This window comes from Tauraco erythrolophus, chromosome 27, assembly GCF_009769465.1.
Source record: "Tauraco erythrolophus isolate bTauEry1 chromosome 27, bTauEry1.pri, whole genome shotgun sequence".
In the NCBI taxonomy this organism is placed as follows: domain Eukaryota; kingdom Metazoa; phylum Chordata; class Aves; order Musophagiformes; family Musophagidae; genus Tauraco; species Tauraco erythrolophus.
This window is the reverse complement of record NC_141491.1, coordinates 743,102-769,842: the sequence shown is the minus strand read 5'-3', so window position 1 is coordinate 769,842 and position 26,741 is coordinate 743,102. Positions and strand designations below refer to the sequence as shown.

The 26,741-nt window shown below is 44.5% G+C and overlaps 1 protein-coding gene across 1 annotated transcript; it reads right to left on the bottom strand.

The window, feature by feature from the left end:
• Positions 1-405: 405 nt before the first annotated feature.
• On the bottom strand, positions 406-26,423 carry ST7L (suppression of tumorigenicity 7 like). The gene is made up of 16 exons (XM_086627145.1): positions 26,219-26,423; positions 25,170-25,252; positions 24,083-24,242; positions 23,477-23,531; positions 22,686-22,801; positions 21,034-21,112; positions 20,047-20,201; positions 19,411-19,508; positions 18,646-18,760; positions 16,783-16,855; positions 16,010-16,112; positions 12,766-12,916; positions 12,530-12,622; positions 9,642-9,781; positions 1,186-1,262; positions 406-946 (listed from the first exon to the last, which is right to left on the bottom strand). The coding sequence occupies exons 1-15, from the start codon at positions 26,421-26,423 to the stop codon at positions 1,209-1,211; spliced, it is 1,680 nt and encodes a 559-aa protein (XP_086483271.1). The 3' UTR covers positions 406-946; positions 1,186-1,208.
• Between the last annotated feature and the right edge of the window lie 318 nt (positions 26,424-26,741).

Below are 26,741 nucleotides of genomic sequence, written 5' to 3'. Positions count from 1 at the left end.
CTCAAACCACTTGGCTGCCACAGCCATCTTTTCACCTCTGCAGCAAACAAAGCCCTGTGGCTGGTCCGTACACGAAGCAATCCCTTTGAGGAGTGCTCCGCATCTCAGTTCAGTTCAAGCCTTGATATCAACAACGACAGTACTTTGGACTAACACTTCAACGTTCAGGTCTCCCAAGAAGACCCCCATGCAGACATCACAACCACTTTTGGCAGTTTCTGAAACCATCCTGTTCTTCAAGGCAAAGCGCTTTGAAAGACAAAAGATGCACAATTAAATCTGAAGAAGTAACAAAATGAAATAAAGGAGTATGTGCCACCGTTTCCTTGCGTAGTGCAAGCTTATAAGATACAGAAGAAACAAATCTTTGTTTGCACACCATAATCTGTATTACACAGACACTTAAGTAGTCAACAAATTCAATGTGTTAAGAAACAACCTTTTAATAAAGAAAGCAGAACCATACTTTGCTGTTAACAAATATTTTGAAAAAGGCTTACAATATTAAATCTAAGCCAATTATCTGGTGCATCTGCAGCTGAGAAGGAAGTGTTGATATTCCAAACATCTGCTCAGTTTATGTCCTCTCCTTTCTTACAGGGGAAGCAATAGCTTCCAGTTCTCCAACTGATTAAGAGAGCAGTAAGTTATTGCTCAACAAAAACTTTATTCTTAAATTCGGACTAAGGCCGAAGAAGAAATTCATACGTTAAGCACCATTACCAACATGGAAACCTGTCAAAGACACCAGCTTTCTTCCTTGTCCCCCACATCCCGGGGCCAGCTAACCATTGGGGGTCAGGCTTGTGAGAACAGCGAAATCGAACCATCGTGGAAAGCACGCTCCAGTCACGCTGGAGTCGGCTGATGCCACAGACTGGACAGCAGGGAGGACCTCCATGTTTTCCATACTGAAGCCGAAAGGTGAAAGAAGAGTCCCGCAGCACTAGAAGAAACAACACAACACCAACAAAAAATTAGCTCAGCTTCAAAACCAATGTCCTCTTACAGGCTCAAGGTATGAACAAAAACCCACCCTGCATCCTTCCCTCAAGACAACAGAGCTACGACCCCCTCAATGCTGATGCCATGAAACAGGCTTGTAGTAAACATTCAGCATTAGCCACGACACACAAAAGAATTCAAAACCCTCCGGAAGCCACAGCTCCAGCCTTGTGCACTCACCCCGTGTCCCCGGCGCAGCCCGCTCAGCCGGAGGCCAGGACGCTGGGAGCACTCACTGGCCACAGCACCCGCAGCACCTGGGCAGAGGCAGGAGGGGTTAGGATGGCGTTTCGCTGTGCCACGGCTCTTCCAGCTGCTCCGACACCGCGCCTTCGGTGTGGAACACACTGGGGAGGAGGGCAGCGTGTTTTCTCGGGCATTCAGGCACGCGTTATTTACAGATCATGGACTCAAACCTATGAAAACTGAACAGACCAACCAGCAAGACCAGCCTGTGCTTCCAGACAGGATCCATATTCTAGATGCCATCTAAACAGTTCCAGAAATAAAGATTAGGCTAAAACAAACGGTGCAAACTGCCCTGCACCTCCTCAACCCACCCCCCAAGTACTCTGCTGGGACTCGCGTTATCCTCGTACAAACCCTCCTTCCACAAGGCAGCAATGACAGGGCTCATTTACTTTGAGGGTTTTACTTTGGCCCTCCTGGCTTCTATCATAACCTCAAATATTACATTAAAAAGGCTTTTAAAACATAACATTGGCAGCAGCGCAGGAGCTTTCCATTGCAGCGAGCTTCTTCCCGGCCTGTTTGCGTGTGGCACCTTCACATTAAGTGCATGAGTTAAGATGTAGATTAGCAAGGCAAGAAACCTTTGCCCTTGGCATCGACACTCAGCTGTGACAGGAAACTTCAGGCTTTTTTTTTTTCTACCAAGCGTAGAACCACTCATTACACATTGGCAGGGAAGTGCACATCTCCAAACTATACACATTTTCTCTTAGATAAGCAAAAGACTCAAGTGTTTATAAATATGAAAAGTTCAGCAGCTGGCTAAAAAGTTAATTCTCCAGTCTCACTTAATGAGCTTTGGGGAAAGTGGTAGGGGGATTTGTTCGGAAAGTAAAGCAGAGTGTCACAGAAGGCAGGACTTGCCAGACAGGGCTCTGTTGAGCCCTATTTTCTGTCTCTCCACGGCTGTTATCAGCAGCGTGGCAAGGAATCCTCTACCAGGGGGCTACAGAACAACCAGAACGAGTTGTGTGTTCTTCTGATCTCACAATCATAAAAATTAGCCCATCTTTAATTTAAGTGCCATGACTTCTTTCTGTGTTATGAAAAAATCAAGTAATCCATATCAAAACACTTTGGAACATGGACTGTCTTAGGATTCTGTCCAGTTCCCTGAAGAAGGAAGTTGTTTTCAGTAGGATTCAGCAGGAACACTGCTGCGATGTTTTTTCAATACTTTAACTAATAGTGGTCTCTTGCATAAGGTTTGGACTTCAAAAATGAGATTGCCTTGCTTGGAAAGTAAGGATGCTAGTTGTTTTCAGGAATTTCTGAACCGCTTTGCCACTCTGCAGACCGAAGAAGTAAAACCTAACACCTCGGGGGAGGTACTGGAGAAAGACGAGGCAGCTCAACCAACAAGGGTGGTAACTAGCGCCACCAAGAAAAAGAGGCGCGTGCTGGTAGTGGGTGACTCCCTCCTAAAGGTACGGAGGCACCCATCTGCCGACCCGATGCGCTGTCTCGGGAGGTATGCTGTCTCCCGGGTGCTCGTATCAGGGATGTTACCAAGAGGTTACCTAGCCTCATACGGCCCACAGACTATTACCCACTACTGGTGTTTCATGTGGGTACCAATGATACAGCTGTCAGCAATCTGAAAAACATCAAAAGGGACTTCAGGGCCTTGGGTGCAGCAGTCAAGGACTCTGGGGCACAGATAGTGTTCTCATCAGTGCTTCCAGTCGAGGGGCAGGGACCTGCAAGGGCCAAACGTATCTGGCAGGTTAACTCATGGCTCAGGGACTGGTGCTACAGCCAGGGCTTTGGGTATTTTGACCATGGGGTAAATTTTGAGAAGCCTGGGTTGCTAGGGGCAGATGGCGTGCACCTAACCGAGAAAGGGAAGAAGGTGCTTGGACAAAGGCTTGCCAGACTTGTGCATAGAGCTTTAAACTAGTATTGCTGGGGGAGGGGGAGCACAGTTCAGCCTACTGCTGTCAGCATGGCGCCAGTGCCAGCACCGAGGGTCCAGAGGCTGAGGAAGGATCACAGGTATGTTCAAATGAACTTATGCTGCCACCCAAGAGAACCCCTGTCACTCCAGCCAGCGAGTCGGCTTTGTCGGGAGCCCAGCTAAAGTGTATGTACACCAACGCACGCAGCATGGGAAATAAACAGGATGAACTAGAGATGCGTGTACATGAGCAGGGCTACGACCTTATTGGCATCACGGAGACGTGGTGGGACGACTCCTATGACTGGAGTGTCAACATGGAGGGGTATAAGCTTTTTAGAAAGGACAGGAAGGGGAGACGAGGAGGGGGTGTTGCTCTCTACGTTAGCAACCGGCTGGAGTGCGTGGAGCTTCACCTGGAGTCGGAGGAGGAGCTGACAGAGAGCTTATGGGTTAAGATTAGAGGACGGGGACGGATAGGGGATGTTACGGTAGGAGTCTGTTACAGGCCACCTGGCCAGGAGGACAGAGCAGATGAGGCGCTTTATAGCCAGATAGGAGCAGCCTCGCGGTCACAAGCCCTGGTCCTCATGGGGGACTTCAACCACCCTGACATCTGTTGGAGAGACAATACGGCAGGGCACAGGCAGTCCAGGAGGTTCCTGGAATGCGTGGATGACAACTTCCTCCTGCAGGTGATAGAGGAGCCGACAAGGAGGGGTGCCATGCTCGACCTTGTGCTCACCAACAGGGAGGGACTGGTGGGCGATGTGAAACTTAAGGATAGCCTTGGCTGCAGTGACCACGACACAGTGGAGTTCAAGATCCATGGGGCAGCAAGGAAACCATTCAGCAAGCTCTGTACCCTAGACTTCAAGAAGGCGGACTTCGGCCTCTTGAAGCACCTGATGGGCAAAGTGCCGTGGGAGGTGGCCCTGGAGGGACAAGGGGCCCAGGAAAGTTGGTCCACATTCAAGGAGCACCTTCTCCAAGCTCAGCAGAGGTGCATCCCGACGAAGAACAAGTCGGGCAAAAAGACCAGGAGGCCGGCGTGGATGAGCAAGGAGCTCCTGGACCAACTGAAAATAAAGAGGTTAGCCTACAGAGGGTGGAAGCGGAGACAGATAGCCTGGGAGGAATACAGAGAAGCTGTACGAGTGACCAGGGATCAGGTGAGGAAGGCTAAAGCCCTGAAGGAATTGAATTTGGCAAGGGATATAAAAAGCAACAAGAAATGCTTCTATAGGTATGTAGGGGACAAAAGGAAGTCCAAAGAGAATGTAGGCCCCCTCCGGAAGGATACTGGTGCTCTGGTTACCCGGGACATAGAGAAGGCTGAGGTACTCAATGAATTTTTTGCCTCAGTCTTCAATGGTAAAGCCTCTTGTCTTACCACCCAAGCTGTGGAAAGAACTAGCAGGGACTGTGAGGATGAACCACCGCCCACTGTACTTGAAGACCAGGTTCGAGAACATCTGAGGAACTTGAAGGTGCACAAGTCCATGGGACCTGATGAGATCCATCCGCGGGTCCTGAAGGAACTGGCGGATGAAGTTGCCAAGCCACTGGCTATTGTATTCGAGAAGTCGTGGCGGTCTGGCGAGGTCCCCGATGACTGGAAGAGAGGGAACATAACCCCCATTTTTAAAAAGGGGAACAAGGAGGACCCGGGCAACTACAGACCGGTCAGCCTCACCTCTGTGCCTGGCAAGGTCATGGAGCAGATTCTCCTGGGAACCATGCTAAGGCACCTGGAGAGCAAGGAGGTGGTGGGTGACAGCCAACATGGCTTCACCAAAGGCAGATCGTGCCTGACCAACTTGGTGGCCTTTTACGATGGGGTGACAGCATCGGTGGACAAGGGTCGACCAATGGATGTCATCTACCTGGACTTGTGCAAAGCTTTTGACACTGTCCCGCACGACATTCTTCTCTCTAAATTAGAGAGTCATGGGTTTGATGGATGGACCACTCGGTGGATAAGGAATTGGCTCAATGGCCGCACTCAGAGAGTAGTGGTCAACGGCTCAATGTCCAAGTGGAGACCGGTCACGAGTGGCGTCCCTCAGGGGTCCGTGTTGGGCCCGGCCCTCTTCAACATCTTTGTCGGTGACGTGGACAGTGGCATGGAGTGCACCCTCAGCAAGTTCGCCGATGACACCAAGCTGTGTGGTGCCGTCGACACGCTGGAAGGGAGGGATGCCATCCAGAGGGACCTTGACAGGCTGGAGAGGTGGGCCCGTACCAACCTCATGAAGTTTAACCAGGCCAAATGCAAGGTCCTACATCTGGGTCGTGGCAATCCCAGGCATAAATACAGACTGGGTGGTGATTGGATCGAGAGCAGCCCTGAGGAGAAGGACTTGGGAGTACTGGTGGACGAGAAGCTCAATATGAGCCGGCAATGTGTTCTTGCGGCCCAGAAGGCCAACCGCGTCCTGGGCTGCATCAAGAGGAGCGTGGCCAGCAGGTCGAGGGAGGTGATTCTCCCCCTCTACTCTGCCCTCGTGAGACCTCACTTGGAGTACTGCGTCCAGTTCTGGAGTCCCCAACATAAGAAGGACATGGACCAGTTGGAGAGGGTCCAGAGGAGGGCCACGAAGATGATAAGAGGGCTGGAGCACCTTTCCTATGAGGACAGGCTGAAAGAGTTGGGGCTGTTCAGCCTGGAGAAGAGGAGGCTCCGGGGTGACCTTATAGCGGTCTTCCAGTACCTCAAGGGGGCCTACAGGAAAGATGGGGAGAGGCTGTTCAGGATGGCCAGTTATGATAGGACAAGGGGTAATGGTTTTAAAATAGAGGGAGGTAGGTTCAGGTTGGATATTAGGAAAAAATTTTTTACTATGAGAGTGGTAGAACACTGGAACAGGTTGCCCAGAGAGGTGGTGGATGCTCCATCCCTGGAGACGTTCAAGGCCAGGTTGGACAAGGCCCTGAGCAACCTGATCTAGTAGGAGATATCCCTGTTCCTTGCAGGGGAGTTGGACTAGATGACCTTTGAAGGTCCCTTCCAGCCCTAACCATTCTATGATTCTATGATTCTATGACTATTTACACTGTCAGTCTGCACCTCTAGTCTTCTTGAAGGCAGACTTCTCGGTGTCTTTGCAAGATACTACAGAAGGAATTGTGCGACATCACTTTTGCGAGATGACACATAGCTACCCAGTTCTCCACCTATGCAACTACTGAAAAATAAAAATTTATACTGAATGGAAAAATAATCAGATCCTTTTGTCTGCGGTTTCAGCAGAAGTTGTTTTATGTAGCACTGTTTTTCAGCTTGCTCAGTGAACTGTAGAGATCATTGTCATCCCTTTTGCGTAATTCCTCCTGTCATTTACTGAGAAAATTCTGAACGGCAGCTGCTTAAGGAACAGAGCTGTCTCTGACGAGCAAGAGCAGAGTGGTCCTCCAAGAGATGAGAAGTCTAGCTGAAACCAAGAGCAAGGCTGAGCTCTCACCCACTGACAGCACTTGCACTCGAGCTGCCAGGCGTACGGAGCTGCCCACCGCCTCTTCCACTGTCCTCACTGGCACTGACTCACTTGGTACATCTTCCCTTAGTCAAAGAATGTTAAAAGTCTGAGGTCAAGAGAACTAATAAGCCACGGTTGGCTCCACCTGGATCAGTAAATGCTAAGCACTTCTGCCAGCACCAGTGCCCAGTGCCACCTGGGCAAGACACACGGAAAAGCCCTCCGGCGCCCGGAGGCAGAGCTGCCTCCCGCTCCGGAGGGAGCCGACTCGCAGGCGGTGCCAGCGCTGGAGTCTCTGCTGATGGTGTATTACGCTGTATACATTGGAACTAGCAAACGCTTCGTTGTGATTTTTGGCCACTTGGAATATTTTTAGCAATTTGCCAAGGTTTACCCTGTGATTTATTATGGAGGAAACAAACTCAAGCACTAACAAATGAAAATATGTAAACTCTGGCTTTTCAAGTCAATAGAAAGGTATTCAACTTCTTAAAACCCTTTAGAGGCATGCAGTTTGCTGTAGATTCAATTGCTGGAAACGAGTTTGATTAAGAAGCAACTGAAATGTAATCTAAGTGATCATATTTAAGTCACTTAGAGATTTACAGTGAAAAATTCCATATACACAATACTTCCCAACTGTTGTTCCTAAAATTGTGTTCTAGATTTGTTGGAAATATATCTTGTATGGCTTTTTCAGTACGGCCAAAGCACTCCAGGTATCTACCATCTAGAACTTTATTATCTCAAATGACTATATTTAATCAGTTAAAACAGAGTATCATGAAAATATACTTGAAATAATGAAATACACAGGAAAAAAAAATTTCATTCAGAAGGCTTAGAGCACTGGAATTACCTGCAGATATAACACTAGATACAGCAAGTAATAATTGTTTCATTACAGTATTCTTGGGGGGAGAGGGAAGTGTCAAAGAGAGGTAAACTTCCATTTCCAGTATGAAAATTCAACTGGATGCTAGGGCCACACATCTCCAGAACAAAGAGATAATGCTTTATAAAGTGTTAGCAGCCATCACAGTATGCTATAGCTAAAACACTGAAGCAACCTATGAATAAAATTATGTTGGTTTGATATTGAACATCATTGTTTCTTACAAGTTTTCTGAAAGCTTCTGAAAACATCAGCAACAGGATCAAGAGTAAAACAATCTAATAACTAAAATAAGGAAGAAATTAGTCATTAGAATATGATTGGGAGTTAACATTAATCCTACCTAAACCAGCAGAATACTGGAAGATGGTATTTCCTTCTCAGCTGTCAATCTCAAGAGACTAATACAGAATTCACTTCTTGTCTGTTTATCTCTCAGTTTCCGCTTCTGCCAGTATTAGGCTGGCACAGTGAGTGGCCAGAACCCCTTTGTGCCTGCCACCACTGCTGGTGGAACGATACGGCGATACACGTGCTTCTTGATCATCTTTTCAGCTGAACAGACCCTATCTATCCTTTCCTACAGAAAATAAGGGATATAAACACACTGCCAAATGACCAAACCCTGGGGTTTTTTCCCTGCATTTGGACGTGTCACTTGACATTCAAAATGCCACTATGCAAAGCCAACTAACTCGTACAAAGTCTTTTTTTGGTTCAAGAAACCCAGCAGAGAGCTTCACCAAGCAATTCTGTGTTAGCATAACATTTGACCTTGTATCTCTTTGGAAATCATACAACTTTGCTAATGCAGTCCTTACAGAATTAATCAAGCAGATAGTTAGACCCTGGTTACTCTGAACCCAGCCAATTATAAGCAGCACTGAAATTTGTCACTGGCATGTCCAACTACGTTTTCCAACATAAAGATCAACAGAACTGTGTGGAAGAGAGGCCCCACTCTCAGACCTGCATGACTTGGACATTGTAGACTAGAATCGCTCGCAAAGCCCATGCTTCTACGAAAAAAGGATTCTTAAGAAAAAAAGGCTTATCTCCTGGGTCTCCATTACCTGCTGCAATAAAAACCAGCAAGAAAGCATAACGCCTTTCACCCTCCATTCTGACCAGTAAAGCTAGAACAATTGAATCATGGAGAGTTCAGAGCTCTTTATTCACCACTCCGCTCTACTGCATGAGATCCGCAGCTCAGCAAAGGCCAAGCACACCGCATGGCTCGGCTTGGGAAGTGGCGAGGGGAAGGTGCCTGTGCAGTTTCTCTGTCAAAGTAAGACAGCACAGCCTTCGGAGATCAGGACAGATGACAAGGTTACAGCCAGCAGCAACGTTAACAGATCAGCAAGGAAAAGAAACCCTAGAAAGAGCAAGGCAGAGAGAGGGAGAAAGGAGATGGGCACAGAAGGCACCCATCGGAACGAACAGCTCCGCAGCAGACACGTTTAGATCTAGTTAAAGCAGCACAGATTAGAAACATACCCGGCTAAAAAGTCTGATTGCCATTGTCAAGTCCGACTTCTATCCTTGAACAGGTACTCAAATGACAATTGTGGTCACTGAACATGTTCTCCATCTACTAACTGGAACCAGATGAGACACAAAACCACTGCTCTAGTTCCCAGAAGGTAAGTGGCAGCCAACAACTTCTGAACCCGGCCTGGAAGTTAACAGTTACTTCTGTTCTTGTCCGTTCCGTTCACATCATGCTACTAGTTTCCAATGCTCAGCAAGAGACTTGCTTTTCCTGCAGCCCACCCTGCCTTCTACTCAATTCTCAAAATCTCCAATCAACAAATTTATTCTTTGAGACTCGCACACTGCAGTCTTCCACTTCTATGACAATAAAATCCATACTCAACACAGTAGCAAAACTTGTCTGGTGCAGAAATGCTGCTCTCTCACCCTAAGAGTGCAAGCTAAAGCCATGGTACATTATGGTAACAGTTCACCTTGTCAAAACAGCCGTTTTGCCCAAATTTCAACAAGTGTTTGTCACTAACTAGATCCTTACAAAAGGAAATAAAGCAATTCATGCCCCACAAGCATGAGACTGCCGAGTTACCTTAGCAAGCCCCAGGACAGAGACAGTACTTACAGCTTTAGCGAAAACGACCATCAGCTCAGGGAACTGGTGCGTGAGCAGGGCGAGCATTGCCGAGAAGGAACACAGGCCTGCTGTGAAATGGATGAAAAAGGGAAGTTCCTTCTGTGGGTAAACGGAGACCTCGTGAAATGCTGAAAGAAAAAAGCGAAGAACATTGACATTTGATAAACAAAGACTGTTTTCTGAATTATTTACAGTCTCGTAACTCAGTTCTAGACTTTCAGAAGGAGTAAGCGTGGACTCAAGACTATCACACAGCACACGTTAGGTTCCAGTACTTAAGCTGCTCAAATATTTTTGCCCTACATTAAAAAAATGCTTGTCTTCATTGCGAACAGCCGTTACATATTTCTCTTCCCAGTCTTCTTTTTCACTTGCATGGGCTTTGTTTTTGAAGCATTTCATCAGGCTTAGGTTTTGGTGCCTACTCTTTTAACAGGACAGAGGGAATGCACAATCTGTCAAAATGACCAACGTCAACAATTCAGGTGTGTTCAACTCTGAAGCATTAATCCTGTCACCTGAAGAGAACAGCACATCTCCCCATCCCATAAGCTCCTCAGCAAGTACAAAACAACCATCGTGTTTTATATACAGGCAAGGTAGCTGCTTAATACTTCTCAAAGATTTCTGGTTGGTAGGCTACAGTAAATTTTTTCAGAGCAGACCTCAAAGTAAACAGTGCCAGGACGAGGTTATAAATTCTGTGCATAGCAGCTCCTTGCGATTTCCAATCCACGGCGACAAAATCAAAAGGCTGCGACCAGACAGGCTAAGGGCTGGCACATGGGGCTTTCAGCACTCAAGACACTACTACTGGTCACCAGCTGAGGACCTGTTTGGTGAATTTGCAATTACTTACTGGCTCGGAATACCTGCAGCTCTGACTTTTACACTATGATTTTAAAGGGTTTTTAAATGCAGAAAAAAATAGTTCCTATTGATGTAAGTAATTACGAAAAGGTTGCACGCTTCTTGACAAGCCGTTTTTAAAATCTAACAAAAGCCTCAAAATGGAAGTAAGCCTTCTTGTAAAACAAGAAAATACAATTGTACTCATTTTTTAACTGAAGTCTGAGGAGGGGAATGACACTTTGCCCCCCCAGTTGCTGTTCCTGAATGCTGGCACACGAAAGCTCCCACTGTAGGAGCAAGCCCAGCAAAAGTCACCCGTGCTGTGGCAACTCGTGAACAGCAAAGTGCTTGGGTTTTGTTTTGCTTTTCAGTATATGATTTTGGAGCACAACTAAGTTTCATGTCTAACACTCATCAGAGATGTTTAATTTTATCCCAGAGATTATCAGTTCACCTTCTCAACATGCAGCCAGCCCTGCCGGGCCATGATACAGGATGACAGCAACACCTCGCTCTTTACTGAGCAACCAAAGAAACCACTTGTCCACTATGGAACACTGTTACACTCTCATACTATGTAGAAACTCACCTGATTTTTTAAAACATGGAGTAATATAATTTAGAAACATATGTTTCCCAACATAAGTCAGGAAAGTGTAAAATACTATAGGAAGGATTCTTTTTGCACTAGTTTTTCCCTACATTGGGAAATTAAAATCAAGTCTGGAACAGATAAGGACAACTAAAGACAATTCTATACATTCGCAGCCATTTGAGCGTTGTTACTGGTCAGACCAATGACAGATTTCTGAATTATTATATTTGGTCAACATTATTTTAAATAGACAAATTAAAAAAAAAAGAAGTGTCAAGATTTCTCAAGGAAGTGCTGCAATAAAAGTGTTAAGATGATTTTATTTATGGGTAGTTTTATATTTAAAGCATAACAGGAATGCGTGAGTGATCGTGTTGAAATATCTGCATGTGTTGGTGTTTAATTATGCTGGGAAGCCTACAATTTAGGGTTAGTCGCTAACCAAGGAATTCCTTGTGCAATATCCTGCATAAGTGAGAAATGAGTAATTTAAAGCAGTCTGGGGGCAAATTTAAATTACACATTTTAAATATAACTTTAGGCTTTTAAATAGAAACACGTATGTGTAGTTTTCCTTTCCACAGCTGTGGTCTCAGTGGGTCTGCTGGTGCTTTTGCAGTAGCCCTTTTCAGTCCCATGGGACTCACGTTTCTTCATGATGTAGTTCACCCCCAAAGGAACTCTATTAACATGTACCATTAACAGTCCAACCCTAAATTAACGCTATTTTCCTAAACATGATGAGCATAGGCCCTAATGATATAGCTTGTTTCCCTTACCTAAAGAAAAAAACACAAAGGCTCCTAATTGCATTAAGTAATCTTGAAGTAACAGCCAGCTGGAGAAGACTTACTTTCCAGTGTCAAGCATTAGTATAAATCCATAAAAATATCTACATGGATAAAAAGTTCCAAGCAGCATAATGTCCAGCTAATGAATACAGACCAACAAATTACTGACAGACAGCAATACATATTCTAAGAAGCTGCAGATTAACAAGGATTCTCCGTAAAAATCACAGACAGGTTCTGCTAGATCCTGACCGCAGGACTGGAACCATGCATGTATTCCTTGCTAAAAGGAGAGAGCTCCTCTACAAGAGTAGTCAAATCCGTGACTTCTTTTAAAAGAAGTAATTCCAAGAGCTGGTCCGTTTTGTTGTTCTCAAAACTGGCCAAACTTAGTCTGGATGTACCACACACAGACTTAATCTCTGAAGGACTTATGTTATTGCAGAATCGAGCTAACGTTTACCCCACCCACACGTCAAGTGCTCCAGGACCGTTTGGGGGGACATCAACAAACAGCTGAATCCCCTTCACGGGAAGCTCGAACTAAAAAAATCACAGTAAGGTAAATACAGAATACCACAAACTGAACGTGTCCTTAGCTTATGTTTTATTATCATCACTGCTTAGAAACCACTTACTTGGCAACAGTTCTCTGTCTGCTGTTTCTGTGCAGCTCGGATAGGGATAGAAAAGATGACCTTTCTCTAACGGGTACGGGATCATCCTAAACGCTGAAAAAAGAGGGAGTGACATTAGATCTGTATCAAAACGAAGCGACCAGCTTCTCACAAAGAGAATCAGTCACGTTTGGGGTGGATAAAGGCAGAGATCAGTCTACTGTACAGAAAAAAATAAAACAAGGAGAGATACTTACTGCCTTCCCATGTACAGTGTAGCAAATTTAAAGCCCCTTCTATCCTCTTCCAGTGCTGGAGGTGGAAAAAGGCATAAGCTACTGCCTCACTGTCCCCTCGCTTCAGAATATGCTCTGGAGGTAGCACTAAGCTCTTCATTTCTAGTAAATACTGAAAGGAAAAACAGAAAGCACGCTTGGTTACACGGAATATTCCAAAATCTTTACTTGTGAAACGTAAATGATCATTTGAGGCATAACTGAGGGTATCACACGGGGCCAACTTCTGCCTCCTGAAGAAACAGCCCTCTCCTGACACAGCGCACGCAGCGCGCACTCGCGCGGGAAGTGAAAAGCAGCAAAACACACGTCCGTGTACAACACCCTTAAATTGGGGTTTTCGCACAAAACGTAAGGGGGGAAAAAAATGCATCTTCAGTAAGACAAAATAAAAATGCATTCTTGTGGAACACGCAAAGTATAGCGCCGCAGGTACAATACCAATGAGCTGCACGTTTAGGCTAATAAAAAAACCCTAATGGCATTTTTGCTCATCATTTAGTCATTGAAAGTTTCAATGTAGGAGGTTAAGTACTCGTTAGCTTGCAAACATGAGTAGCAAACCAGAAAGTGTCAGCATGCTAACCAGAGGAAGAAATAATAAACCAAAGCCAGGAAAATCTTGGTTTAATGTGGTTTTGCTGGACTACCACAAAGTATCTCTGATTTCAGATTTTTTCAATTTCAGTCTTCTCTCTACATCAGCAGAGTATCTGATGCACAGAAGGGTCAAAGAACACGACGATTAATAACTTTTCATTTCCCTTGAAACACAGGACATGCAATTTTGTTTTCTGATGGCACATCAAAAAAAGTCAGGTATTCCTTTGAGCTTAGCTTTTAAAAACAGATGAGTAATTTTTACAAGAATGAAATGACAGTTTCAGCTCTAGTATTTACCTGCGAGTTGTTCTCTCCTGCACACAGTGTCTCATTCAATAAGAGCCAAAGTTAATCCACACCTTTGATCAATGTAGCTGGCAATTCCTTTGACTGTCTCCCAAAGTGTAAGAATGCAGCTAACTCGCCGATTTATTTCAGCAGATGCCACAAACGATGAGATTATTTACTAATCCAGTTTGAGGACTTAACTTTTCCCATTCAGATTCTTGGAAGGAATGTAGGAGGGGTTGTGCCCTGGCTAAATAAAGCACATTTACTGCCTGGCTAGGTTCTTCTCTTAGTGCCTTGGGCCTGCACTCCGGAGGGTAATATTCTGGCTAATCCCCTCTAATCCCCTTCAATATTTTTTTTTTTTTTTTAACACAGTAAAGGATCACTCACACAGGGCTGCTGTGGGAAAATGGTCTCAAATATCTGACCCTTGACCTGACTCCTCGCACTCTGCGCGGCGCCCACTTTCCCACTTTTCCACCGTACGGACCACGCGGAGCGCGGCAGCACGGACGCAGGAGCGGGGCCAGAGCCCCACTGCCACAACACACCGACGCCAAATTCCGTGCCCACGTTGCCACAAAAACAGAAAAATTCCACAGCCTGGCAGGTTTTCACGTCTGTGTCCGACCATAAAACGGGCGAGGTGTCATAGGGAAAACATCCCGGGTTTTGCAGATCGAGGGAAGTCTTTCCACACAGTAACAAGTTGTAAGATGTTCAGAAGACGATTGCAAAAGATTGTTTGATGCATTATCAAAACGTAGTTATGGATCTCTCGTCTGAAATGGCTCAGGAGCACCCGTTTTCTAGCACCATAAAATGCTTTCCTAATTTCCCAACAAAACCATCCTTGTAAAAGCATAACTCAGAACAAAGACACAAACAGTATTTTATTTTCCTTATGCAAAACGATGTTATGTGCAAAGACAACCGCTTTCATCACATGCAGGAACAAAGGGATTTCTACTTTATTCTTCATTTATCTTTAGTCCATGGGACAGAACAGACTGCAAATTAAAAAAACAGATTTTCTTCCCCACTAGTCCACTGTAAGCCGCTGGGCAAGTTACTTCCATTGTTTGTGCCCTGTTCACTTGTTTGCTTTGACTATGAGCATTTCAGAGCTCTAGATAGCCAGCACCAGTAAAATTCTGCCCTGCCATCTAATAAATTGGTGTTTCAAGGCAATACTATAATTAAAAAAAAAAAATCATGAAGAAGACTGGATAGGTGTACAATTAGAAGGGCAGATCAAATTACTGAAACCTGGAATCAGTTTCCGTTATTGCCAGTAGAGCTATGGAACATATTTTGCAAACAGCCTGTTTGAAATGATATCTAACTCCTTTAAAAAGGTACATGAGGCTCCTGAAATAACTGGAGGATATACAAAATAAAAGAACTTTTAGATAACGATAATGCGTTATAATCTTCTTCCCCTAAAGGCAGAGGCTAAAGAAAAATCTGTCTGAGACTGTCTGAAATGAACTTGCTGCGCTCTTGATCAGTCATGCAAAGAAGCAGCAATTTCTCCCAGCAATTAGCTTGCTCAGTGCACATTCTATTAGACTGGACAGGCAGACAGAACGGAGCGCGGGGTAATTCGAGCCTTCCCAGCACCAGTCCCTGGGACTCCACCATCCTCTGCAGAGGATTAGGTCCAGTACGCGGTCACCCTTCTGCACTCCAGCTTTCAAACCGAAGGCATCACCAATACCAGCACAGGAAAAAGCAACCTAAGATTTTATTTTCACCCAATGCTCAGTGGAATCTGTATCTTGGCCACTTCAAGTAATGCCAGACTGTGGCAATTCTGACTCTTAATCGTGTTTACACATGGATGAAGAAAATAAGTGACTGGATCTTTCAGTAATCCGAGTTCTGGAGCCACGCTTGGAAGCGCAGCTGAAAAAAGTATTTTGAAATACTATGAGTGGTTATTGTTTGGAGAACTTGATTTGGTCTCAGGGATTTTAAATATCTAAATTTATATTTATTAACGCTTACCCTCACCCAATCAAGGGCCTTCATGAACACGTTACTGGATTTTCCAATGACTTAAAAAATTTTGAGTTTAAACGTTTTGTAAGAAACCCAGTTCAAATATCACCTGTCGCAAACAACTAATTCTGGCCACCAAATATTTATGATGCAAATAACACTGTGTTTAGCAACTCGACGGCTGGAGTCATAACCACCTTCAAGAAAACACGGGGCTAGAAAGGCTCAAACGAGAAGACGGTAACGTACCACGACTTCCTCCAGCAGACAAGAAAAAGTGATCTGACAGGAAACAAAATACCCTTACCTTTGGAACATGAGGGTTAAATTCCACAGCTCTGTGAATTGCTTCCACAGCATTAATTTCTGCTGTACTAAGCCCTCTTTTGGAGGCAGTTTCTGGGGAGAACCTGAGGGGGGAAAACCCACACTGAACAAAAGTAATAGATAATAACTGCTTACCAGGTGTTTATTTGCATTGTGGGCTTGGAATTCATTAAAAACTGACTGATTTATCAAGAAAGATAAACACACCCTTGTAGGAGACAAACGTTCATGTTAGTTTAGGTATCCTGGCTGTCATCCCTGCCCATACGACAAAGTTATGTTTAATTTTTTCGAACTTCACATCAATCACACAAGGTAACTGAGCACCCAGCCTTTCGTGAGATTGTCACATCATCACCTACTCGGAGGTACAGTTAGAATCAGCTGTGCAAACAGACTGGAATGAAAGTGGAACATCAACATGAGCTACCACAAACATCCTGCACCCAATCCACAAAACAAAGAACTGCTGAACGTCACCAGCAAACGACTGAAAACAAAATTTATACAAAAGCACATGCGCGTACACGGGCTCTTGAAAAACATCTGCACCTGTATGAACTGTATGGATGCTTAAATGTAATTTAAAGTTTCTTTTAATTACATACGCACACATATATAAATACACTTAACTTGCTCTTAGAAATGTAGCTGCTACACATTTGATTTAGGCCTTTTCATATTTTTTTCCTGTTTCACAGCAAAACCCAAGATTAGCAACAAACCACTGTTTGCACAAACATGCTTGCTTACCTTTCCGAAACAGCTCTGGCTTTTAACAGGGCTGCTGTGTAACATATTGCTGCTGATTTTGGAAGACTGATATCTATGATAAAAGAAAATAATTAAGCTGTAAGATTCTAAGGCAAAACCCACATCCTTCGAGCTTCAAGTTTTTCACTTGGGCAGACAATGAATGTAACATTTGGAACATTTCAGCTGTGATTAGAAACTTTGAATTTCTTTGCAAAGTCTTCCTGGTCACCAGCTAGTGTCAGATTAAAAACTGAGAGTTGTAGTTAGGTGGTAAAGAGTAATTTTTTTCTTGTAAACATACCAAGATACTGAAACTGAACTCAAAGAGAAATGCATGTATTTCTTAGGAAACACACACTTAGGAACAGTGTACTTTTCCTGTATTAACCCACAAAAGTTGAAAATAAGCTTCTAGTCTTTACCTAATTTTGCAACTGTACATTAACACAAGAGTTTTACATAAGACTGAAACACAGACTGGCAAGAAGTTTATAAAAAAAAAAATCACATTACAGAGAAGGAGACAAATTTTCATGAAAATGCACTTTCCACTCTTTTCCAGTTCCACAGGGAAAAATTCTATTAGTTGCAGGTTTTGTAGAATATCTGACGCCAAGTTTGAGCTGACAATTACAGATTAGAAGGTTAGCACTCCACAGTACAAGTTTACTTTAAAAGCAGACAAAGTCTGGGGTCTAATTCCCAAGCACCATGTTGTGTATAGTCAGATGGCTCTTGCTTTTTTTGTAAATCCCATCCTGGGCTTGTCCATCACTTAACTAGAAGTCTGGCTGTCGTGTCAAGCAAAACACAGAGGTGCTACAGAGAGTCTGAAGATCATACTCATTTTTCCAGATGCTTAGGAAAAAAAAAAACGAACAACCCTTTCTTAAGAAAGTGTTGCAGTTCCTGATGTTAACATAAAGAAGCACCAGGAAAAGAGCAAATGGTTTTGTTAAATTAATAAGAATCTACACAGAAGAACACAGTCAAGTAACAGGCTGCCAGGGCGGCCACGCACATGGGGCACAGGAGTTGGGCACAAATATCATCCTTTCAATTACCTGAAGCAATAAAGAACAAAGACACAAGAGAGAACACACCGACTTCTGAAGGGCAGAGAACGACAGCCACAAAACACTGCTTTATGTTCCCCATTCTGAAGATGATTTAAGGGACAGTTTTGACAGCAGCACTTTGTAAACTCATGATGTGGGCATTATCTAGGTGGCAAAACTCTGAGGACAATAAGAAAGTAAGTATGTATTTTATTAACCTTTCTTTGGACCTGCACAACACCTGAAACATATTAGTTGAGATGGAAAGTGAAAGCAAACTCTCACTATGTAATGGACTCTCACTAGTGGAAGTTTGCATCACTCATCTCTGGCGAGCAGTACACTTGCACGTTGCTCATCTCTGGCGAGCAACCTCGGTATTACGGAACCATGAGGCCAAGCCTGGCAGATGACAGAAGGGAAACTACCTTTTCCAGCTGATTTACATCAATCACTTCGGGGGCTATATGCTGACTGAAAAAGGCTGATGAACTTAGGCATCACTAGGGATGTAGAAGAGATTAAAAAATTAAAATAATCCTTTAAATGAAGCGAAGTGAGCTCCAAGATTTCTTTACAAATTAGAAGTAACTTGAAAACATAAGAAGTAATTTGTTTGCAATTTAGCTTGCCTAAGTTTGATCTCATCATTCAAAAGAAAAAACTTGACTTGCTGATGAAGGGGATCTAATCAACTAGCTGAGATCATGGGTAGACATCTGCCTCTGGACAGGCACACCTTGCCCACCTCACCTACACTCTTATTTGAAAATACCAGTATTTCCCAACAGGCATCACTTACCATCATACTTCGCTAAAACTGCCTGGACATCTGCGTAAGCCTGCAACTCCAGGAGTGCCTCCAGGAGGTTTTCATGAATATTCAGCATGCTGAGAAGTGGAAACTCTTTCATCAACTGCAAATCAGTAAAGAAAAATAAATTAAGCACATATAGAATTGCACTTGAATCCCTGAAATACTCAGTAGAAACCAGCACAATAACTGAAGCTTTGTCAATGTTCTGTTCTTTCAGTGTTAGAAACTGGCACGTAGGCAGCATGAAAAGAACCACATCATTCCTACCTTACTCTGTTCCTATATTCACCTACTGGAAAATAAGCATACTGAGCTTCATGCAACACACTCTCAGCCCAAACTTGCCCATCTCCCACAGTGAGTTCGTTTGGTCAGTAATGAAAAAAGAACTTATGACACACCTTGGGCAAGAGAAAGAAAAATTATGATGAAGTCTAAAGTTGGCTATTTTGACAAGATAGTCACTGAGTCAGGCATGAAGCAAACCGGACAACAGAACTGTGAACATATGACACCATGTAATATAAACACAAGATTTGCACCTCATAATACATGATTTTTAAAAAAAAAAAAAAACAAACAACTACTTGTAGGAACCAAAACAATTGCTCTCAAAAAATCATGTATTACGAGGTGCAAATCTCATTGGAAAATAATTCAATTAGATTATGATGCCTAGAAAGGAACTTTAAACCATCAATTTAGACAATGTGACTGAAAACAACAATCACTTTTTTTATTTTTACTTACGTCTCTCATCATTTTTACTGCTTCTCGTATTCTTCCAAGCTTCCTTGCACACATAGCCAGTCTCCTTTTCACATATACCAATACATTGGTGTCTCTTCCTGATTACAAAGACCAAAAAAAATTAGTCTAGCAGTCTCAATCCTTACCTCTCCTTCCCTCTCTCAAAAAAAACCCACCAAACAAACAACAAAACGCCCCCCAAAAACCCCACAACATTGCTCATAACCACACGGAAAAGCATAAAATAATCACTACTGCTGTCCAAACAAGGCCAATTTAGACCAATGCCAATAACTTTAAACTAGGTTAAATGAGAAAAAAAAAATGGTTTTTTCCCAAAACGTTGCATGCTACTGACACACACTAATTGCCTCATTAGTCTGCTCCACCTATCCAACTTTCCAAGACAATAATGTATTGAACCTTGGCAAACAATGAGTGCACAGCCTAACTGCCACCTCCCAAGTGTCCTTTATGTACTACAACAGCTCCCGCGGCACGCCGTGCAAAAGCATAGCTAAACCAGTAGAAACTGCCCCACTGAACTGGGAATCAAACTGGAATCGCCAATTATAACTTCAGTTTACATTTCTGCTCACACAAAACCAAGAGTTTATGTGGTTCCAAAGTGCTTACTCAGCTGTGCTTCATGCTGGGGACTTTGGGAATGGCAGTTTTGGGACTTTTTGTAAATCATTTCTCCTGCTTTCAGAGCCTGCTTGAAATACTTCTCGGCATCTACAATGGTTGTTGCTTCTTCCTCAGCCAGGAGGACGTATGCTGTGGCACAACTGTAATAAGGAAAAAAACCACTGATTATTCTGAGGGGCAGTGCAGTATTTATTGGGTAAGTGTTAAAAGCACTAGAAATCAGCAGTTTTCACTTCTGTTTCACATCCAAGCATTGACAATACTAGAGTACCAAAATATTGACTTATGTTCAAATGGTGAGTGTCAGGAAAACAGAAACCTTTTCCGTTCTACAGAAAAACACACATTTGGAGAAAGAACAAAAGAAAGAATTATAACAGCAGGTCAAATAATTTTCCTACAAATATTAAAAATGCTCTGGTAGTTATCTGGAGAGGGTTTTTCTCGGTTTGCTTTGCTTTGCTTTTTTAAAACCAAGAGGTAGACATTCTACACAAAAACAACCAGACTACATAACAAAATGGATCATAGACGTGCGTTAAATTCTTTGGTTTGTGTTGTAAGAGTATTTTTAAACCTCTTACAGGAGTGGCATCTGTGAACTCCAAACACAGTCTAACCACGATGCCGTCTCTGAAACACCTATGATCTCATATTCAGGTTACACAGTTCCACATCTGAGTAAGATTTCTCATTTGTTATTGCTACTGATACAAAGATTTATTTTTTTTTTTAAAAAGTCTTTCCCAAGAAAAAGAGAGAACAAAAGCTATTTTTTAGAGAACAGTTCAATACTTCAGCGTAACTGACAGCCACACATGCAATTCTCCTAGTCACAGAAATCCCCTTGAGCTGTTCAGAACTTTGCTAAATGGAAATTATTAGACCAAGACGCGGAGAGCGTGCCCAGTACCACTCCAGTTCGCTTTCCACACTAGAAATACAGCAATTGAACTTATACTCTAAACTTACTCGTTGTTCAACTCCAAAGCTTGATATGCTGCTTTAATCCGGGCTTGAGGGTTTCTCTCTCGCCACGCTTTCTGCATAACTGTTGGAAAAACATGGAAAGGCTGGTGAGGGACAGCGACGCCGGCGGAGGCAACGCTGGCTGCAGATGCCTCAGCTCCACACCAACATCCACTGCTATCCTGCAAATTCCTGTTTGCTACACGATTGTTACAGGGAAGAGTAAACAAGTGTTTTAATCCCAGCGTGAGTTTCTACCACAAGCGGCAGAATCCTGCCACTTCTCATCACGCCCCAAATTTAATTTAAGAAAGCAACACCACCAGGAAGATTATTCACTGACCATGGAAGAACTCCTACACCGAGAAGCAAAGACAGCTTACATAACCAGGCAGATGTACAGTTTCTAAATGGCTACAGATTTTTGGAAACGTTTCCCAAGACTTGTGGAAAGCTTGGCAGCAGCAATTGTTAAACACAGGTTCTGTGCACAGACCTGCACGGAATTTTAATTTAAGCTTTCAAACAGAACTTCAAAGAAAACAGTGCTAGAGTAAGCTGTGTCTTGCACAGGTACAGTTTCATACTTAAGTATTTAGACAGCTACCAGATCATAAAGGGTTAAGCAATTTTTTTTAAATTTACAAGGCACATTTGAGTGTCATAACATGGCAGAGCCAATGCAAGACATACTATCATAATTTATCACTTTATTAGAAAGTATTCCAGGAAACAATTAAAAAGAGTGAAATCTACCTGCTCAGAAGGATGGTCTGTGTTACAACTTGAATTCACAATTAGTCAGATCAGGAGCAAACAAAAGCTCAATGCAGCAACTCTAAACCTTTCCCCACTATGCTTCCATTAGGGAAAAATGGAAATCCCAACTGGAAAGCAACTTACAGCAAAAGAAAAGCAACATCAGAGCTACCATCTTCTGTGTCGAACTAATAGCTTCCATACTAAATAAGAGCCTGAAAGAACTCCAAAACCTGACGTCCACGGAATTCCATATCTGGCCTATCTCAAGCACGATAAGAAAACTGAAGAATCTATACATGTTTCTTTTGGAACAAAACCTTCTGCTGTCCAACAAGAATAACGTGGAAAAATGTTTGAGTTTTCTTTTGGAAACAAAATATTAGTCTTGGCTTAGTAAGTGAGACAATACACTCCCTTTGTGCAAGAAAAACACATCGTTCATATGAGGCTTGTCGCAGCCAGTCGGCCAGTAACGCTTCCGGGACTTGACAACCTGACAATAGTTTGCACCTACTGACAAGAACCAGGTAGAGAACATTCTCTGCACTAAACATGTGGAACACAAGAAAAAAATTCTGGAGACTTCACTATTCATTACTAAGGTCTAAATAAGACCACGTCTTTGGCTGTTGAGGATAACATCCAGGTTCCCAATACTGCGCTGTTAATTCTTTGGAAAGTGTGAGATCTTAAAACGTGCCAGGATCCTGACAGCCTGGAAATCAGTAGAGAAAGCACAAGGTAAAAAGACACCTGTTAAACCTCCTAAGCAGTAAAAAGCCGCTGTCGTTTCACAAAATACTTGACACAACTTGCAGAACCTCGATGTGTGTGACAAACACCCCCTTCGCACCCCGCAGCAGCTCTACACCCCACGCGCACGACACCGGTACCTGTATCCGAAGGCCGAAGGGCATCAGTGTCACATGTGAAAAAGTTCTGATGGTCTTGAGCAGACAAGTTCATGTCATAGTAGGTAAGAGGCTCCTTCCCAGTCACCCACATGTACCTTTAACGGGAGAAAATTCAGTAAGAGGCACTCCTGGTAAGGAGTAATGCTGACGCCACAGGGGACAGCTGATGTGCTCAACAACTGAAGATAGTGCAGAAAGTCTTTATTAATAAGAGACCAGAACTACTAACCAGAAGTTTTCAAGTACTACTGTTCCACAATCTGTACAGGTTGCCAGAAGGCTTTCTGCAGAGGGGGGGGAAAAAAGTCTTTTTGATCTTAAAGTCCAAAACAACTTGGGAACTGGCTTCCTAGGAAGCAGCTTTTCCTACAACATAACACAAGGACACTTATGACACAGCCAGATCAGTTCAATAAAAGAGAATTCAGATTCAGAACCACTGTCTCAACCTCTGAATAAAGTCGTAACAGCTGAAAGACTATTACTTTCAGAGTTTTTGAAAAGAGGAAGAAAATAATTCTTGGAATATTTTTATCTTACTTTACTCTCAAAAAACCTGATGATGTTACAGTAATATTTGCATTCTTAACACTGAAACTGCCAACGCTTGAATAGGTGCCTTTTAAACACAGCACTGGCATAAACCATCCCTGCGATCTTGCAAGACTCCGCTGTCTCTCCGTATTACTAGAGCCAGCTCTGTGAAGAAGTCATATTTATGCTCCCGATTAGCTTTAAAGAAACACAATGGAAAGTAAGATAATTAATACCTGCTATATTCTGCCCCTCTGAAAAGATTGAGAGGATTTCGCCACACTTTGCACTCTGGGGAAAAAAAAAACCAAAAACGGACTCTTTAAAAATTGAGAGCACAAGAAATACTACCTTGACTTCAAAATACAGTCGTGCAAATGCAATTTTCCTCTCAAAAGCTGCTTTAACATTATTTTTATACAAGCTGACCACAATCATACAATCACCTCCCTAAGCTTCTGCTATCCCATAAATCTTTTTGCTCCCCAACCTTGCTGTGCTACAAAAGCACACGGTGGAAAGATTAAACGCTGTCGTTTATAACCACGCAATGTTCACTGTGCACGTATTTAAATGAGCAAATAAGTAATGTTACTGAAACAGCTTTAGCTAAATGTGCAAAGTGTTTTCTAAAATGTTTTTAAGAATGTTTTAGATTAAAGATACATTATTACATACTTTATCTTTACCATTATTAAAAAAAAAAAAACCACATTGTAAGATGTAGGCCTTTCTCCAGTTACTACAAGCACTAGTGTAGAGTCAAAGCCATTTAAAAGCCAGTTTGTGTGAACCAGCCACCTTGAAGCTTCGGGAAAAGCGCTGAGAACATTAACAATCACCTGGCATGTTCTGCCTGCTTGCCTCATTCTCTCCAGCCGAGAACGCTGCTGGTGCTGGAGGGCTGTTTTCTGCACCACCAATGAGGGGCCTCAAATGACTCACAGAAACTTGCTCAATGAAAGACGTGCCGTATTTTCGGAAATGCCACCACTCAAACACCTGTCACAGGAGAAAAAAGCACCAGGAATTTCCTTAGGCAGTACCCTTCCAACACAAACACCAGCGATGAAGAGCCAGTTGTTCCCAGCCACGCAAATGGCTATAGATGGAACTCATCCACACACAAATTAACACTATCTGTTTGGGCCTGTCTTGTCATGCAGGATCACCTACATAGCATGAAAAAGACTGAAAAAAAAGGAAAATTTTAGTCAAGTGATGTTTAGACAGACTGTATTCTTTGTGAAGAAGTATCACTATAAATAGCAGCTGAACAATAACCCCTTTTTTTCTCTTAAGAGCAAACCTACGCAACAGACCTATCACAAGCAGAATCCATCTCCTTATCCAACTTTCCTCAAATTCCTCAATTCCAATTCCTCAACCCAAGCAACATTACTGACCACAAACAAGTTTGTTTCTGCCACAGAAGACACTTTCTTTTTTTTTTGTAAACGGTGGCTACAAAAGAGTCACCTACAAAACAGATTTTGCACATTCTGGTAAACAAATTTTAATTGATGAGAAGAAACATCTTCTTTAGCTTTTAATACTGAAAATACATATTAACCCAAAAGACTTGCATGCAGTGCCACTGTCTGCATCGGGGTGGGATGATGACCACTGCAGACACAGGCACACGTGCCCCGTTCACTGCGTGCAGCCAGCCATGTCTGCGCACGCTGGCGTCTGGAGCGTGCACAAACAAGTCTGAGCTTCTAAAACAGGCACACATCATTCTCCAGACTCCCTCCAATGTACAACATGGCAAAAGAGCAGGAATAACACGTCAGAAAAGCCACTAAATAACAAGTTCCTTCCTAGTACAAAGGCACCCTCTAGAGTCTGATAAAAAAAAGCCAATTGCATTTACCCCTAACGAAAGCATCCTACAGTTGTCTAGAAAAATATAAGTGAACTACTTACAAATATCAGTCCTGATATAAAAGACGAAGTCACTGTAAGGGCAAAGTAGAATTTTGGAGTCAAAGTGCTTAAGAACACGGTCACTGTTAAGAGAAACAAAACCAAAGCTTTAACAAGCAGAACTGAAAAACACAAACAGCTTTTTATCAAACAATGCCATACGAAATATTACGCAAACATCCAACACAACATAGCCTCAGTAACGTTACAGATAACATTACTTTGTTAGACAACCCTCTTCATCTATTCTTTTTGTAACTGTCTGTGACAGTGGATTTGGTTATATACCGAATCTAAAAAATTTAGTGTAAGTTCTTAGACAAAGCAGCCTACGGTTTCAACCACACCATGGCTGGTGGACCACAACAAGCCCGTTTCATGTGTCATTTCATTTTAATCTAAAACAGAAGCATACTGTTTTGATACAATTTTATATTCACTCTTAAGAACACACATTTTCCACAGACCTCTCCGTCCTGGTGTTTACAGCACGAGGCAGGGAATGCCATTTTCTAGCGCTGCTCTGACCATGGTTTTAACCCCAACCGCACATCACCTTTGTCATCAGCAGCCAGGCTGGCCGGGAGGGAGCACGGGGGGGCCCTGGGGGCACAGAGTACCCCGGCTGGGGGGGGGGGAAGGCGAGCTGCACTGCCGCTGGGCCACCTCCCGGTCAGGACTCCAGCCTGACAAGAACCCCCGGGGTGGGGAGCGGGTGTCTACGGGGACCCGCAGCCGGGCACGGCTGCCATCCCCTCGGGGCATCCAAGGAGGGCCGCCTCGGGAGCTTCCAGCTACCTCCCAGTCCCGGAGACGGCGGTACAGCGGGAGCCCCGGGGCCGGGATGATGCGCTGTTTGTGCCGCTGCGGGAGGCCCGGGACGCCGAACCGTCCCCGCAGGTGGCTGCCAGGAGGGCCCGGCCGTGCCCGCACCGGCCCGGTCCTGCCCGCACCGGCAGCCCCGCAGCCCTCCGCAGGAGCCCGGCCGCCTCCGCAGGGCGAGGGGTCCAGCCCTCCCCCAGCGAGCCCTCCGCCCCCGCCGCTCTCACCGGCCGCCAGCCCGTCCCGGAGCCGCAGCGGCACCCGCAGCACCACGTAGAACAGGCCGAGCCCAGCGGCCGCGGCCAGGAGCCCGCGGGCCCACGGCGCCGCCGCCCGCCGCCGCAGCTGCTCCCAGCGCCGCAGCGCCGCGACCGCCCCGGGGCACGGCTGCTCCCCGCCGCCGCCGCCGCCATCACCATCGCCGTCCGCCATGGCCGCCGCCGGGGCACGCCGGGAGAGGGGCGGGCCGCGCGGCGGGGCGGGGCGCGGGGGGCTCCGCCACGCTGCCCGAGCCCATCACCGCGCCGCCCGCCGGCAGCGCGCCGCCCGAGCGCCCCCACACGCCGCGGCCCGGGAAGGGCCCCGCGTCGCCGTCGCCCTCGTCCGCTGCAGCGCGGCGCTCCCCGTCCCGTCCCGGGCACACCTGCCCGCTCCTGCCATGGCCGCCGCGCGGCGCCTGCCCGTAGCCAACATGGCGCTGGCCGCGCTTCCGGCCCAGCCCGCCTCTCCCGGCATGCTCCGCGCGGGGCT